The sequence below is a fragment of the Pleurodeles waltl genome, chromosome 1_1, assembly GCF_031143425.1.
Source record: "Pleurodeles waltl isolate 20211129_DDA chromosome 1_1, aPleWal1.hap1.20221129, whole genome shotgun sequence".
Taxonomy (NCBI): domain Eukaryota; kingdom Metazoa; phylum Chordata; class Amphibia; order Caudata; family Salamandridae; genus Pleurodeles; species Pleurodeles waltl.
In genome coordinates, this window is record NC_090436.1 from 830,690,081 (window position 1) to 830,707,319 (window position 17,239).

General features: G+C 42.4%; 1 protein-coding gene across 2 annotated transcripts in view; it reads right to left on the reverse strand.

The window, feature by feature from the left end:
• The window catches only part of TRPM3 (transient receptor potential cation channel subfamily M member 3), a 1,350,903-nt gene that overhangs the window by 690,195 nt on the left and 643,469 nt on the right, over nucleotides 1-17,239 (reverse strand). For both annotated transcript variants that reach the window (XM_069228883.1, XM_069228872.1), the window contains exon 6: nucleotides 12,764-12,935. In XM_069228883.1, coding sequence (XP_069084984.1) covers nucleotides 12,764-12,935 — 172 coding nt within the window. The remainder of the gene's footprint in view (nucleotides 1-12,763; nucleotides 12,936-17,239) is intronic.

Genomic DNA, 17,239 nt, shown 5'->3' on the forward strand with positions numbered 1-17,239 from the left:
ATGTATTTATTAAAACATATTAATTACATGTATTGCTTTATTCACTTGCTTTAGTCTAAGTGAGGCCTGTTAGTCTTGTATTTCATGACTGTGCAGGAAATACTGATTCATTTTCATAACGTGAACTTTCTTTCAGACTTTGATCCCATGAGAAAACTAGCTTTGGTATTAGTCCGTATTATTTAGACATGGAGAGAAAGTGTAACTGTGTCCTTGAGCTTGGAACATCCTGAGCAATGGACTAACAAATTATACAAATGTTTCAATTTTGTGTGGAGCTACATGGATGGATGAGGTTCCCATGACAGACCTGGGAATAAATTTTGATGTTGCAACTTGGATTTGTGTGATTGATTACTATTGGATGATGCCCCTTCAACGTAATATAGACTGTCTTTCAGAGTGAATCAGATTGCTTTATATACTTTAATATATTGTTGACTAGCTTGACTTTGATCATATCACCGGAATTCCAGAACCCTTGCTGATGAAGAATCTGTGAATACTGAGCGTCTTGGAGAGATATCTTTCTTTCTGCTTTTCCCCTTTGAGATGTCTAACTGAAACTTAGAGATTTTCTCCCTAACACTTGCAGAAGACTCTTAATTGAGTTCTAACATGTTGACACTTTACCTATCTTTTGCCTACCTTAGTTAGTATCTTGTTGACTGAAATTACCTTTTTCCAAATTCTGTTTGCCATTTGTGTCCTTTTTGTCTTTAATCCGCATGAGTTCTACCCCACCCATGTTAATCTTTAATTTGGCTATGGTAGGGGTTTCACTTTGCTCAAATGAAAACTATCACTTTGATGGTTTGAAACTAACTGATGCTTGCTAATCCTGAGCAATGTGTGATTTCTGTATAACAAGTAATTTTGTTGATAGTTCTGTACTTTTCTTATTGAATGCTTAGTTTTATTAATGTTCGTTTGTCTGGATCTATTTCATCACCTTGGGCAACCCTTGGGGGTTCTGTATCTTTATTATTTTGTCTTGAGAGTTGTCAAAGTGACTTTGAGCTTGTGTTTGTAATAAATGCCTTAACTTTATTCCTGACTAGAGTTTTCCTTGTATGGCCAAATGGGTCATACTGTTTAACCTAATTGGCTTGTACTGATATTGAGTTATATGGCTCTACCACACCCTGTCACAGGAGCCAAAAGTCTCTTGTCCTCGATAAGCATTGATTCCTGCAAAGGATGAAAATGCTCCAGCAAGGTCTAAGTTAAACCAAAGGGCTACTTGAGGGTATGACCTAGATTTAATGGGCTGGAGGCCTGAGATAAGAAAGACAGTGCAGGCAATCAATGGTAGCTTCAAGCTGAGCTGGGGATAAAAAAAATCATGCATTTAGAAGCTTGTTGGATAATGATGTGACCATATGAAGGCTGACACTTTTTTGACTGAGCCATTAATGTTTCTCGAAAAGTTGGCATCAAGCATATGTACTTCACAGTGCATAGGTTCATTAATGGTAAGAGTAAGCCAAGGTTCATTCATGACCTTCAAAAAAGTGGTAGCCAAAGGGCTAGATTTTTTCCTCTAAATGAATGTTAGAGTCTCCTAGATATAAGACGGATGGTTGTATAGTGAATAACTGATTGTCAAAATCCCAAACAAATTTGTGGGGCTAAATTTCTCCTATACATTTAGAAGTCAGATTTACATAGAAGACCCTTGGCTCTAAGGGCCTGATTCTAACTTTGGAGGACGGTGTTAAACCGTCCCAAAAGTGGCGGATATACCACCTACCGTATTACGAGTCCATTATATCCTATGGAACTCGTAATACGGTAGGTGGTATATCCGCCACTTTTGGGACGGTTTAACACCGTCCTCCACAGTTAGAATCAGGCCCTAAGTCTCTAACCTCAATAGAGAGGGACATGCATTTAATGATCACAGAGAACTTGTGTATCATTAGTATCACTGCCCCTCTTCTCACTGATATGTCCTGGGTCATCAAAAGATATCCTGGTGGCTTTATATGGGAGATAGGTGCTCCACATTGTATGGTTAGCTAGGACGCAGATAACAAGAAGATATCTGGATTAGTTCTCGATATTAGAACATGGATCTGGACTTGATGTTTGACTGTGGAAGGAGTGTTGATTAAAAGGTAGTGCTGATCTATTTCTAGTTGAAGTAACTAGTATATAATGTTCACTTTAAAGCAAAAAGAGGGGCCAAGAGCACCAGAGGAGCGTCAATAACTTCCTACTTAAGATTATTTTTGGCAATCAGATAAATGGCATAGTATCCATGAAGATCCAGTCTGTATGGTGCGCAGTGCATTTTCAGGGTGGCATCCAAGGAAAACGGATACAATCTCAAGCAGCCAGCTGGAGCAAATTGCAGCTAACAGCATCTTGTCCTTCGTTGATGATCTTTGCTGTGCAGCTGACACTGCATGCCTGGGCATCCAAAATGTAACCATGAAGGGGAGGAGCTGGCCCCTGACTATGTGTGATAACAACTGGACTCCTTAGCACACAACACATGGTGAAATACCTCACCTTCCACTTTCACGCCCGAAGGTGTGTAGGTGCTCCTGGTCCAGGCTCCCAGCACAGCGAGTGGAAGCAAATCGAATGGCAACAGGGATGTTCAGGGCTGGTGGCTACTCAGTGAGCAGCATGTAGGTGGGAGCCTATAAGCCCTTTGTGAGCAGAGTGTTCTACTTCTAGCTTGAGGACCAAACCAAAAATGGAAGGGGAGGCAGGACAGGCACCATTTACAGGAGATGGCCGTGGACCCTTCACAGTAACAACTGCAGACCTTAGCATGCAGCGTGGTTCGGACTACCTCCACCATGGATGCTATTTAGGGGTCGCCAGAGGTCATAGCTGTGACCCCACTGGCTTGCCGCTTGCTACCTATGGCACTACCTTTGCGACCCCTCGCCTCAGAGGTGCCAAAATCACTGCCAGGAATACAATGGGCGTCAGCTGCAGTTCCACTTTCCTTGTTGTCTGTCAGCTTTTTATTACAGTAACAGTGAACAATGTTTTATTATTCACTATTAAATTAATAAAGAATGGGTTACAATTAGCTGGAATAAGAACCTTCCTAGCAGGTTAGTAAAGAATGCTTTTAAATATATGTTGTGTGCGTGCTTGAAGGTGAGAGTGTGTTTAAGTGAGAGAGAATGTGTGTATGTGTGAATGTGTGTGTATGTGTAAGAATGCATGCATGTTTGAATGAAGGAAAAGGTTAAATGGTTTGTGATGTAACTTCCGCTACCCCTGGCATTGTGGTAAATTGACATTCATGATCTCCACGACAAATTCCAAGTTCTAAGGTGTGGTGGGAGGGTCAATACTATGTATTAATTCAACTAATTGGCTTGTTAAGGTCTGCTGAGACATATATTTATTTACATAATATATCCAATATTAATAAAATCAATAAACATTAGTAGATAGACGGTTTAATCTGACTGACACAGTATTGTACCAGTTTCAGCATTTCATGAGATTACATCTTTTGGCTAAAAATTATTTAGCAGTCGCAAGAATTGACACAGGTTGCTTTTCAACTCGTATGTCGTGCCTTAATAACGTTTTGGGCAAAGAGTTTAATTTGCAGTCAGAAAGCAAGGAATCATTGCTTACGGAATTTTTCCACCTACAACTGGGGAAAATCTGGACAGGGTGCTGCCACGTCGGGGTGGACAACAGAATGTAAGGTGCATAGGCACAAAGTCATAACTTTGTGGATATTTATGAATAATCCAAAAGATTCATCCACATATTTGAAGCAACATTTTAGTCCTTAATAATGTTAGAATATCTGTTCCAATTTGGGTTACATTGCTGCAACTCCCCCATATCTTAAGGTGATGTTAGGAACGCAGGTTATCTACATGAAAATACGAAAGCTTGGTTTTATGAAAGAAATGCACAATGTTTGACTTCAGTAGCACATACCATGGTCCGCTAATATTGATGTATCTGTCAGGTGAATTTATAGCTAACTATAGAGGGACACAGGGCTTGACAGGCCTTTCGTTCCATGGACATTTCCACGGTGCGCTGGAGCCCTTAGAGGCTGGTTTGAAAAGCCCTGGGCCGCTCCTGGTGCCTGACCCACTGTACCCAGCTCCCCAAGGTTACTTGTAGCTGGCAGGTGGATGCTTCAAGAGAGACAGAAAGAGCAGGTGGGGAAGTAGGTAGAGAGAAAGAGATGAGAGGGGGAGAAGAGAGAGGAGAGAAGGAGACAGAGAGAATGGATGGATGGAAAGAGAGCTTAAGAGACAAAGGGGGCGAGGCTGGTCTGAGCACTTTGCCAGGGCTGCTTTTGGTTCCACAGTCCATCCCCGGAGGGACACAAATGCAGCAGTCTTCTACTCACCAACGCTAACAATGGTTAATCTGGTTTATCAGTTGCTCCTTCTGCTTTTGCGTTTGACACATATGGCACTTCCTTTGCTACCCCTAGTCTCAGGTCATGGAGGCAAAGGCAGGAACAGAAAGTGAAGATGACTCTCAGATATTTGTGCTCATCATGCAGTTCCCCTCCCTGCCCTTTTCCAGACCCCCCCCCAGCAGCAAACAAGACGTTGTTGAGGGGCTTCAGGTGAAACAAGAGGTCCAACCTGTGATGTCAACATTAGCCAATGGTGTGTGATGCCAATTCTATTACCCTTTGCATGTTGGTGGATTGACGTCCATTTTTGTATCTGAAATTAGCTGTGCAAATACATTCATGCAGCTATGATCATGCTGAGAGCAATCTCAGCAAGAAGCGTTCCCCAAGAAAACACTTTATTTAGCGCTTTTTGAATTCCTCATTTCAACCTTTCACCTGAACAATAAGATATATATTTCTCTCCTGTGCCGCCTGTTGCATCTTTTATTATAGCACTTGCTACTGCAGTTTTGCACCATTTTAAATAACATTTGTCACTATTACCAAAGATGGGAGTCAGTTCCTTGATCTCAGTAGAAGGACTAAGGCGGCCCTGCTGGGATACAAACTAAAGACATGTAAGATGCACACAGGTATGAGCAGCGATCGTTTAACACAAAGAGATAGGCTCTATAAGTTAAAAAAGTTGGAAACATACAGATAGAGCAGTGGTTCCCAACCTGTGGGCCGGGGACCCCTGGGGGTCCGCGAAGCCTCCTCAGGGGGTCCGCGACTGCTTAGAAAATGTAATAATATTAGGTTCCAACTATCAGTAATGACTCAGTGGGGGTCCCCGGATTCCAATAATGAGTCAGTGGGGGTCCCCGTGCTCCAGTATTGATAAAATGGGGGTCCACAGAAGTCAAAAGGCTGGGAACCACTGAGATAGAGAGTTCAGATTGGAGTTTGGAAATGCCGCAAAACTCACATTTGTACAACAATGTTAAGACAAACCACACCTTGGAACGTCCACTTCCCATTCCTTGCCTGGGACTGTTGATTGATGAGATCGGTGCACTAGTGATAGAAATCTCCACACTAGTAAATGGGTTGACTGACGCCCGAATCATCGACGTCAGTTCTCTTTGTGAATTCAAAGCAGGCATCAACAAAGAAATTGGGAATTTGCCTTTTGTTTACTTGAGCCCTTCTAGTGGGTTTCTTCCGTGAAACCCTGCTTATATGGTGTTTCGACGTGTTTCAGACTGAGCGCCCAACTCATTTTCATCGGAGTCTTAAAAGAATTAACGATTTTTGAAAAGGAGCGCTGTGCTGCAACTTCCCATTAAAATCACACTGGCTTTTGGGGAGCTGTAAACATGATAGCTCCTGGCACAAAACAAGCTTTCTGAGTGCGTTCTTTTCAGGTCAGAACAGCCCGGTTTCTGTTTGCCTGGCTGATTTAATTTTATACCGGAGATGCTCCAGCCATCCAAAACCAAATGAGATGCGTTGTCTCTCCGAGGGAAACTGTACCTGTTATATTAGGTTACCTTGCTGTGCTCTGTCTGTTTCTTTTCGTTGTCTCCCGTTCCTGGGAGTTACTCCGCTTTCATTTGCAGCTAGTTTTCACACGAGCCTCTTTTCTTCACGTGTTTTGCTCTTGATAGCTCTGTTGGTGAATCACACGAAGACAGTTATATGAATATTATGTGGGGTCCTTATAAAGGCGCTTGCATTGATCCCAGGGAGAGGGCTTGTGGGAATTCAGTGCTTGCAGAATATCTGTTTCCTGAAAGCAAAGATTTGCATTTAAAAGCGTTGACATATTAAAATACATAAGGATCTGAAGGGTGTCCACTAGCGTCACCCCATTGTATTGCACTGTATTTCAATATCATTAATACAGCATCTCATACAGTTTACGAGGCGCCAAAGTGCTATTTGTGGACGATTTTAGACCGTGTGTCTGCTCACGGGGATGAATATATACAGGGAGTGCAGAATTATTAGGCAAGTTGTATTTTTGAGGATTAATTTTATTATTGAACAACAACCATGTTCTCAATGAACCCAAAAAACTCATTAATATCAAAGCTGAATATTTTTGGAAGTAGTTTTTAGTTTGTTTTTAGTTTTAGCTATGTTAGGGGGATATCTGTGTGTGCAGGTGACTATTACTGTGCATAATTATTAGGCAACTTAACAAAAAAAATATATATACCCATTTCAATTATTTATTATTACCAGTGAAACCAATATAACATCTCAACATTCACAAATATACATTTCTGACATTCAAAAACAAAACAAAAACAAATCAGTGACCAATATAGCCACCTTCCTTTGCAAGGACACTTAAAAGCCTGTCATCCATGGATTCTGTCAGTGTTTTGATCTGTTCACCATCAACATTGCGTGCAGCAGCAACCACAGCCTCCCAGACACTGTTCAGAGAGGTGTACTGTTTTCCCTCCTTGTAAATCTCACATTTGATGATGGACCACAGGTTCTCAATGGGGTTCAGATCAGATGAACAAGGAGGCCATGTCATTAGATTTCCTTCTTTTATACCCTTTCTTGCCAGCCACGCTGTGGAGTACTTGGACGCGTGTGATGGAGCATTGTCCTGCATGAAAATCATGTTTTTCTTGAAGGATGCAGACTTCTTCCTGTACCACTGCTTGAAGAAGGTGTCTTCCAGGAACTGGCAGTAGGACTGGGAGTTGAGCTTGACTCCATCCTCAACCCGAAAAGGCCCCACAAGCTCATCTTTGATGATACCAGCCCAAACCAGTACTCCACCTCCACCTTGCTGGCGTCTGAGTCGGACTGGAGCTCTCTGCCCTTTACCAATCCAGCCACGGGCCCATCCATCTGGCCCATCAAGACTCACTCTCATTTCATCAGTCCATAAAACCTTAGAAAAATCAGTCTTGAGATATTTCTTGGCCCAGTCTTGACGTTTCAGCTTGTGTGTCTTGTTCAGTGGTGGTCGTCTTTCAGCCTTTCTTACCTTGGCCATGTCTCTGAGTATTGCACACCTTGTGCTTTTGGGCACTCCAGTGATGTTGCAGCTCTGAAATATGGCCAAACTGGTGGCAAGTGGCATTGTGGCAGCTGCACGCTTGACTTTTCTCAGTTCATGGGCAGTTATTTTGCGCCTTGGTTTTTCCACACGCTTCTTGCGACCCTGTTGACTATTTTGAATGAAACGCTTGATTGTTCGATGATCACGCTTCAGAAGCTTTGCAATTTTAAGAGTGCTGCATCCCTCTGCAAGATATCTCACTATTTTTGACTTTTCTGAGCCTGTCAAGTCCTTCTTTTGACCCATTTTGCCAAAGGAAAGGAAGTTGCCTAATAATTATGCACACCTGATATAGGGTGTTGATGTCATTAGACCACACCCCTTCTCATTACAGAGATGCACATCACCTAATATGCTTAATTGGTAGTAGGCTTTCGAGCCTATACAGCTTGGAGTAAGACAACATGCATAAAGAGGATGATGTGGTCAAAATACTCATTTGCCTAATAATTCTGCACTCCCTGTACAGTCGTTCTCTCTCCTGTTGGATACAAATGCCACTGCACATAGCACCATGACCAATGATATGGTGCAATAATCCATCAAAGTGAGATAGATTATTTGTTGAGCTATTGCCGGGTGAGAAGTTGGTAAAAGTAGTGGTCCACCAGTTGCAGGGTCTTCTTGGAGATCTTGAAGAAGTCCACCTGCTGAACTCTGTGTCATTGAGGTCTTGAAACAGACATGGAACAGAGTCTGCCCTCAAAGACCTATGAGATAATAAGTCTTGATAGACCAGATACAAGTCTGCTTGATGGTCTTAATGGAATTCAAAGCTGCCTTCCTTATGAAAGAGCATACCCTACTGCTGCACAGTTATCAAAAATAGACATTGTTTTCTGCCATTTTTGAGTTAAGATTCTCCCTTTCTCTCCCGTCCAATTGAACACTTATGTGGCTCTCCTCTTCCTTCAGATTTAAGATCTGATTTAGATCTTGGCGGATGGGGTTACTCTGTCACAAACGTGATGGATATCCCATCTGCTGGATTACGATTCAATTATATCTTATGAAAATGTAATACAGTGGACGGAATAACCATCACGTTTGTGAGCAATCCGTCAGCCAAGATCTAAAGTTGGCCATTAATCTTTTAGGATGCATGATAGTGAATAAAAATGGATGGAGACTATCTATCTATCTATCTATCTATCTATCTATCTATCTATCTATCTATCTTTCTATCTAGCTAGCTAGCTATCCTTCATTTCTTCCTTCCTTAATTCCTGCCTTCACTCCTTGCTACCTTCCTTCTTTTCCTTCCTCCCTTCCTTCCTTTTAAGTCATTCCCTGGAAAAAAAAATGTGTTGCATAATTTAATTGAACGAAAAATAGGATCCATAACAATTATGCTTTGAGTACTTCCATAGGATATTTAAAAACTGAAAGGAAACGTTGGCATCTCCTGGCTCCGTTTACTTTCCTGACATTTTCAGAAGAAATTATTGATACAGTAAAGCTGCCTTAACTCAAATTTATATTTACATGCCAACTAAACTCTTGGAACTTTCTGATTATTTGACACACCAGATACTATGCATTGGTGCTTAGAACACTGCTCCTGAAATGATAGAATGAAAAATTATAAACAAACTAGTCAACACCTTACAGTGAGAATGAACAGATGGTTGCTGTGGCTAGGTAGCTAGTGTCTATATCAGACTTTAAAGGGTGATTATGAATGACATTTATGTTTCTGACTGGAGACTTAGGAGGAGATGCTGTACAAAGCATAGTTGAGGGGAATAACTGACATATTACTTCAGTACAGGGAAGGTGGCCTGCATCGAGAGGCTATCACTGAAAATTAGATTTGCAGGTGTGTCTAAAATGAGAATGCAGCGGAGAGAGCTAGTGTGAAAGGATACCTTCAACGAGGCAGGTGCTTTGGTCCATCCATGATGAGACAGGGATTGAGGATGATCCCAGAGCTAGCGGTGGGGGGTTCATTAGGTTTAGCCTGGACCACTGCAAGATGTGTGCTTTGGTTAACCTGATTCCCTCACTATTGTAAAAAAGCAGAATGCCCCAAACCTGCAGGTGAGCCGGTCCAGAAGCACCATGGAGGAAAAGCGTAAGACATGCATGTCACTATGAGGACCTCCAGCTGCATTGGTGGGTTGAGTGCAGCCTATATATTCTATAATAAAGAGATTCAGAAGTAAGCTGCTTTGCTGCAATATATTTGTGCCAATCGCTAGTCAATCAAGGAATGTCCCCACTAAAGACACGCAAAGAAACCGCACTCTTAGCAGCCATGACAACATACGCATCATACTGGACCACGGAGGCACTGCCACACTCATCCTTCTCGACCACTATGCTGCATTTGACACCGTCTCCCACTCCACCCTCTGCGACAGACTGCATGACGCTGGCATCTAAGACAAAGCCCTGAACTGGATCAGGTCCTTCCTCACCGGAAGAACAAAGAGGGTCAGACTACCACTGTTCACATCTGAACCTAAAGACACTTGCTGCGGAGTGTCCCAAGGATCCTCACTCAGCCCAACGCTTTTCAACATCTACATGGCCCGCTCTCTAAGATCACCAAACAACACTAGCTAAACATACTCTCCTATGCTGACGACACCCAACTGATCCTCTCCCTGTCTGAGGACTCTGCACAAGCCAAGAGGAATTTCCACAACGGGATGAGAGCAGTAGCCACCTATATGGAGGCCAGCTGCCTCAAGCTCAACTCAGACAGAGATCCTCATGATCGGTTCCATTCTTTCTGCCTGGAACAACTCCTAGTGGCCCGCCACTCTGGGTAATGCCCCCGCCCCCACTGACCATGCACGCAACCTAGGCATCATCCTGGACTCCTCTCTATCAAAGACCCGGCAAGTTAACACCGTCTTCTCATCAAGCTTCTACACCCTCCGTCTCCTGCGGAAGATTTTCAAAAGGATTCCCCCTGACACGAGGAAGACAGTCACCCACGCACTCATCACCAGCAAACTGGACTACGGCAATGCACTGTATGGTGGCATTACCGAAAAACTTCAATCAAGACTACAAAGAGTCCAGAATGCAGCAGCCAGACTCATCTTGGACATCACTGACACAGCCGAAACTCCTCCCACCTCAGAGACCTACACTGGCTCCCAGTCAACAAGCGCATCACATACAAATTCCTGATCCACACCTTGAAGGCACTGCACAACATAGGACCCGCATATCTCAACCACCGCCTCATCTTCTACATACCCAAAAGACGTCTCCGTTCCTCCCAGCTTGCCCTTGCAGCCATCTCCAAGATTCGGAAAAGTACAGCAGAAGGAAGATCCTTCTTCTACTTAGCAGCCCAGACATGGAACACACTTCCCCTCAAGCTCAGGCAGACCGCATCACTGGAGCAGTTCAGGAAGGACCTAAAGACCTGGCTTTTTGGATGAGCAGCACACCTACATTCAGCACCTTGAGACCCTATGGGTGATTAGCCATGCTTTGATTGATTGATTGATTGATTGAAGATTTAAAATGTGACTGGGACCCTTATGCTATATTCTGCTAACAGAGATTAGTACAGCGCTGTACTGCCTCTAGTACTGCCAGGCATCTTTGTGAAAGTAGGAGCTACATAGAAATAGACTTGTAAAGTAGTTCCAAATACAAGTGGTGTTAGGGACAAAACAGTGTTAACCATACTTTATCCAACAAAGGAAGCAACATTACATTTTATTATGTGTTAAGGAGATTTATAAAGTGTTGGCATGTCACAAAGCTGTTGAAAATCTTAAAGAAATCAAAAAGTGTGAAGAGTGAACTCCTCAATGTAACTGTGAGATGAAAAGTTCATTTTCTGCATTGTAAGTGAGAGCTGTGGACTCAATATGAGATTTTCAAAGACTGAAAATATCTTGGTTACATTTCCGGTCTTGAAAAGATGATATGCAAATTAGTACAAAACCAGTTTCTTTTGTAATTGGATTTATGTAAATGTAAGTACAATAATACTTCTAGGACTCATATGCCAGAAAAAAAATGAAATTCCTTTTGTTGACATTAGCGCCTTTTAAGTCGTGACAGCTCAAAGAAATGATTTATGGACAGAACATCATTGCCTGGGATTTCAGTGCTGTGAAAACAATGGGGTAGGTCTGTTATGACTTGTTTAAATAGGATGTGGAACCTACCGCCAAAAATCATACGATATTGTCTACAGTGAACTTCAAAATGAAAGCCCCAAATGACTGATGGTGTGCTGAAGTTCAAGAGAAGCAGATTCAGCTGTGAACAGGAAAGGCCCATAAATCCGCTCAAAGTGCTTAGTCACAAAGAACTTGTTGAGAGTGGACATGGCAAGAAGAGATGCATTTTTCCTTTGCTTGTGGAATCATTGAAAGTATTTGGAATTGATATTTTCTAGCATGTGAGGGACCTCACTATGATCCTCTATCTATTAATGAGTTCACTAGCGAAAACTAATTCTGCAGGCCTATTAACCAAGATAGAAAATATTTGGCAAGAAGGTATGCAGATGGCTTTGGGGGATTTTCAACGGCAGGACCTATAAACCATAAGCACACATGTCCTACTTTTGAAATGAAATGCAACCTGTCCTATGAGCCTTTAAGGCCTAATTTAGGGGTCACGTAAATGTATTAAAAAAGGGAGGGTTAGGCCTTGTGAAAGGCTTATTTTGCCAGGTTGAAATGGCAGTTTAAAATTGCTCTGCAGGCTGCAGTAGCAGGCATGAGATGTTTTAAAAGGCTACTTCAGTGGTGTCACAATGAGTGCTGCACGCCCACTAGCAGCAATTCATTTATATGCCCTAGGTACAGGTAATATCATGCACTACGGTCTCACAAGTAAATTATTTGTGCAAATTAGGTGCTTGTCAATTTTACCAAGTTTAAAAAAACACACAAACTTTAGCACTGGTTAACAGTGATAAATTGCACAGTCCTGATGGCAACAAAACCAATTTCAGTAAAATAGGAGGCGTGAAGCCAAAATGTTTGAGAGAATAAGCCAAGGATATCAGGTCTAACACACAGCATATCAGGATAAGCCAACTGAAAGCAATTTGTAGCACTTGATGATGCAAAAACACACTCTTCAATATTTCAGAACAATGCCTGAGATTGGAAACAATCCACCAAGCTAAATAATATAAGCACAGGACTGATGTTTGCGACAGAATCATTTCCAGTGGCGAATAGAAAGTGGCAAAGATATTGACAGAGGTGTGACACCCACAGGGATCACTTTGGAATATATGTGACCGTCTCAAATCACCTTAATTGTAATAGCGGGTTTGTAGGCTGATGTCAAATTAGCATTGAACAAATAATGCATACATATATTCTTACTTGTGTTGATTTTCTGAAGGGAAATATGCTTTTCCAGTTGCCTCCGAAGTTTGACTTCCGCCCCGTATTTTCCAGTAGTTCCATTGTCAGCCAGGATAAAATGGGAATGCATGCTGTTGAGAACAGTCAGTTTGCTCATAGGGTTAGACATGGTCTGATATGGCCGTACTACCTGCAAGTGAATGGGACCAAAAAGACAGAGATTAAATAAACAAAGTGAAAGTTTCGCTGTGAAGTTCATTAAAAGTATTTAAGAGCTGCCAGGCCATATGAGAGAACAAAGCAGTTTCATAAGGTGCCAAATTTAGTGGGACTTGAAAGTCAAGTAAAAATTAATTTAGGCTCTGAAAGCATGCTTTGCTAGTTAATAACAGCTAGCCTAGAGCCACACTATCCAGTAGATGATTGTTAGATCTGCTCTCCAGGAAACTCAGGGCCACATGTACGGTATTCTCACAGTCAAATGGTTTGCCTCCACAAAACAAGATAATTAGCTTGAAAAAGCAGTTTTCTTCTCAGTGCAGCCTAACAATGTGCACTGCCTAGAACTACAACGTTTTGTTTCCTGTGCTTGAACAGATTGTTGATAAAAGAGTGGGTAATGGTGGGGTCAGCAGATTTATGCGACTTTGAGATTATGCTGCTGCACTTAGCATGAAATCTAGACTTATTTGTAATCATATTTACCCACCCATTTCACAGGGCATACCGTTTGACCATGTCAGTGGTTAGTAAGGGTTGAATATAAGGTCTGAATGTGGGGCCTAGTCTAACCACCCATGGGTGGTCAACTGACTGCTGCTGATGGCCTATGGCCATTCTTGGAGTGTGAGTGGTGACAGACCATGGCCACAGAGCCCAACGCCCCCGAGATGGCCAACATGTACTAGGCATGGCCTTTGGCCATGGGAAATGTGAGTTTGGCTGCAGGGCTTGCTGCCAAGCCCTGCACCCAACATTCTGTGGGTGGCAAACCTCATGCCCTGCACGCCTTTAGCCACATGCGGTAAGGGGCTGGTGCCAGGGCTTGGACAATGCCAGGCTTGACCCTGAGGCAAACTCCACTCAGGCACCCAAGCCCCCAACACGCATGGCCTTCAGCCATGTCCAGTGTGTGGTTGGCCACAGGGCCTTTGCGCCTAACAGCTCACAGACGGCCAACCCAAACATTCATGCAAACTCCCACAGCACTTGGCCCACAATTTTTAAACTCTTTTCTTTTAGCTTTAGGCTGTACGCATGATGAGGTTGGCATGCACCTTGGGCGCCAAACCTCCCCACAATGCTTGGCTCTCCAGCCAGGCCCTATGCCCAATCCCCTGTGGGCACCCAACCACCTCTTGCATGCCCTCATCCCCATAAAGTTTACTTCGGCCCAGGTGATGGGGAATACTGGATGGCTCGAGGAGGGAGCTCCATGCTGCCCCTTCTCTTCAAAATATAAATTTAGCCCGACGGGTTGAGGTCCCTGGACCTGCCAAAGGCTCAGAGATGAGGGCCACAAATTCCCTCCCCAAATGTGATAACTGTGTCGACCCCCAGTGCCCTGTCCCATCCTAAGGGGTGCTTATTTCAAACAGGACAAAGACCACCATATTTGTAAAATTCTACAGTGGCTCCTCAGTATGGTTTAAAAAAATGTTTTCAGCCTGGGGTGGGGGAGCAGGACCAGGGGGTCGAGGTATCTCTGTTTTTTAAAATCTTTTTACAGGACAAGGACTGAGTCCCCTGGTCCTAAAATGGCTGCTGTGATATCTTAGTTAATGTGGTGACAGCCAATCAAATGTTATCTTTAGATCTGTCAAGTCCACGGATTTCTCTGCAGCATGATATATACATACATTTTAATCCTTAGTTTCTCAAAATACGAATTACATCAAATCACAAAAAGTACGGTTTCTGGATCAAGATCAATCTTTCTGCCAAATTTGGAATAATTCAGTTCAGTTTGTGGTATAGCTGTTCAAAGGAAAAATTGATTTTGGGACACCCTTTTTATCAGCCCCTCCTTTACAGATCACCATGAAACTTTTCTAGGAAGAAGCTGAGGTGAATGGGACTTTTTTCGTAAAGTTTAGTGAAGATTCATCAGATGGCACCTAGGTTATTAGCAAACCAAAAATCCATTGCAATTTAAATGTGGTTTTAACTATAACTACCCAGACAGTATCCAGCAGAACTGGCGAAGGATATTACCAGATAATCCTGTGTTGCAAAAACTGTGATTCTTTATTGACGCGTTTCGGCACACAGCCTTTATCACAGGTTGTGGAACGAAGCATCTCCCATAGTGTTATAGACCAATACATTCATAAACATTGAAAATGGACTTGTTAATACAATACCTACTCCCAGGCTGTTCATGTCCCTGCCATTTTGTAGTATAATGCAAAGGATAGACTTGTGCATATAACTAAAGCAATCTAGACACTTTCAGGATGGAAAACATAATCGTTCCCATATCAAACTTCATAACTGATGAGCTTCAATTTACCACTCATATAACATACATGTCATGTATCGCGTGCTCAGCCTCCCCAGCATATAAATTCAATTAGACATTGTGAGAGGCATGCAATAGTCACCAGAGGCAGAGTTCATCCTGGTGGATTGTGGCAATGGTTTAATACAACACGTTATGTTACAGTGTATATATTTCACCTTAATTGGGGTCACCTATGTTACCATATTTCATGTAGCTTGCAAGATGCATGCAGGTGTCTAGGTACAATGATAGTATCCCCCCCATATGGGCATAATATAAATGGAGTCTACTTCGTGGTATGTGGATTCCAGATAACAAAATGGAGCATGACTCTATACAATTGTAAAAATATATGTGAAAAAAATAAATACACAAAAAGTCACCAGTAGGTAGTTATAGTTAATACCTAATTTCCAGAGGAAAAGTGTTTTTTGACTTGACTATATCTTTGATGCAGTTTGATGAATCTTAACAAAATTTTCCAAATACATGGTCTTCTTTGGTCTTGTTGTGATGGAAAGTTTCAGGGAGATCCATCAGGTGGGGGCGAAGTAGAAAGGGGGGGCTAAAAAACAGTGAGTTTCCCATGTTAATTCCCATAGATTCTGTAGACACACCTGCAGCCCGAACCCCTGGACGGATTTACACCAAACTTGGCAGAAAGGTTGCTTTTGGCCCGTAGATTTGTTATTTGGTGTAAATCCAATTAGTAGTTGTCGACAAATTAAAGGAAATCCAAATTCGTATATCTAGAAACGTGAATACATCATGATGAAATCGGGATGATTTGTGAATGAGCGCATGAACAGAAGTGCAGTGAGTGGTTGGCCACAACCTGAGTTGAAAGTTGCAGCCGCCATTTTATATTAGCGGGACAGTTCCCAAGGCTGAAGAACAGATGATTAAAAGTAGTATAAGGGGTCAGGTTGGATGTAACAGACCCCCTAGTTGGGATATAGGGGTGTTTATTGGACGCAGTATGGACATAAAATGTCAAAGAAGAGTTTTTTTTCACACCAGGTGTGATATTTGAGAATTCCTCATGATGACCTGCACGGCCCTTCATGTTATGTTGTGACGAATTTGCGAATATTGCAAAAACGTTTTGTACAGATTCATCAAATGCCACCAAAGCTGTAGTAGGTGGTAAATGTGTATGGGACCTCTTGGGTAGATTGGGAGGGGGCAGTGGAATGAGGAAAGTCAGAGAACATCTTTACACATCCAGGGCAAAAAGCAAGATGAGGCATAACAGAATACCATGCTAGCCTCAATACATATTACCAACACAGAAAGTTCATGGCACTCCTCCTGTTGCCTGGAACTAAGGGGCATGTTTATACTCGGTTTGCGCCAAATTAGCGTCATTTTGTTTACGCTAATTCAGCGCAAGCCTAACTCCATATTTATACTTTGGCGTTAGACACGTCTAGCACCAAAGTTATGGAGTTAACGTCATTTTCTGGATGTGGAATCCTACCTTGCATCAATGAGATGCAAGGTAGGCGTTTCCGTGCAGAAAACAACTCTATGGCCCTTGCGCCATATTTATCCCCGTGCTAAAATCATTAACCCTGGTAATATCATACTACCAGGGCGGACTCGACCTCAGGTGGGGCTATCCTGAGAGAGTTCTTAGAAATGACCTCCTGGAAAAAGAACTCAGGTCCAGATGTTAATAAAAATACCTAAGGATAAACCTTTATTTGGGCGGTATCCTTGATATAGTTAAAAACACTCCATCAGGGAGTGATGTCAGGGATTATGATGGGTATTATACCAATGTACGCCCTTATATATATATAATAAAAACAGGAAGGAAGAATTTATTCAATACAATATATGTGTCAAGGGTGTAACTTGCATATAACGGTTAAGACCAATCCCTTCGAGTCTATCCTTTTCAGCTGACAGTTGTCTTTTCATTTAAAGTTTGACTGTAGGAGTCGCCTCCCTGGAACAGACCATGAGGCATATAGGCCAAAATATAT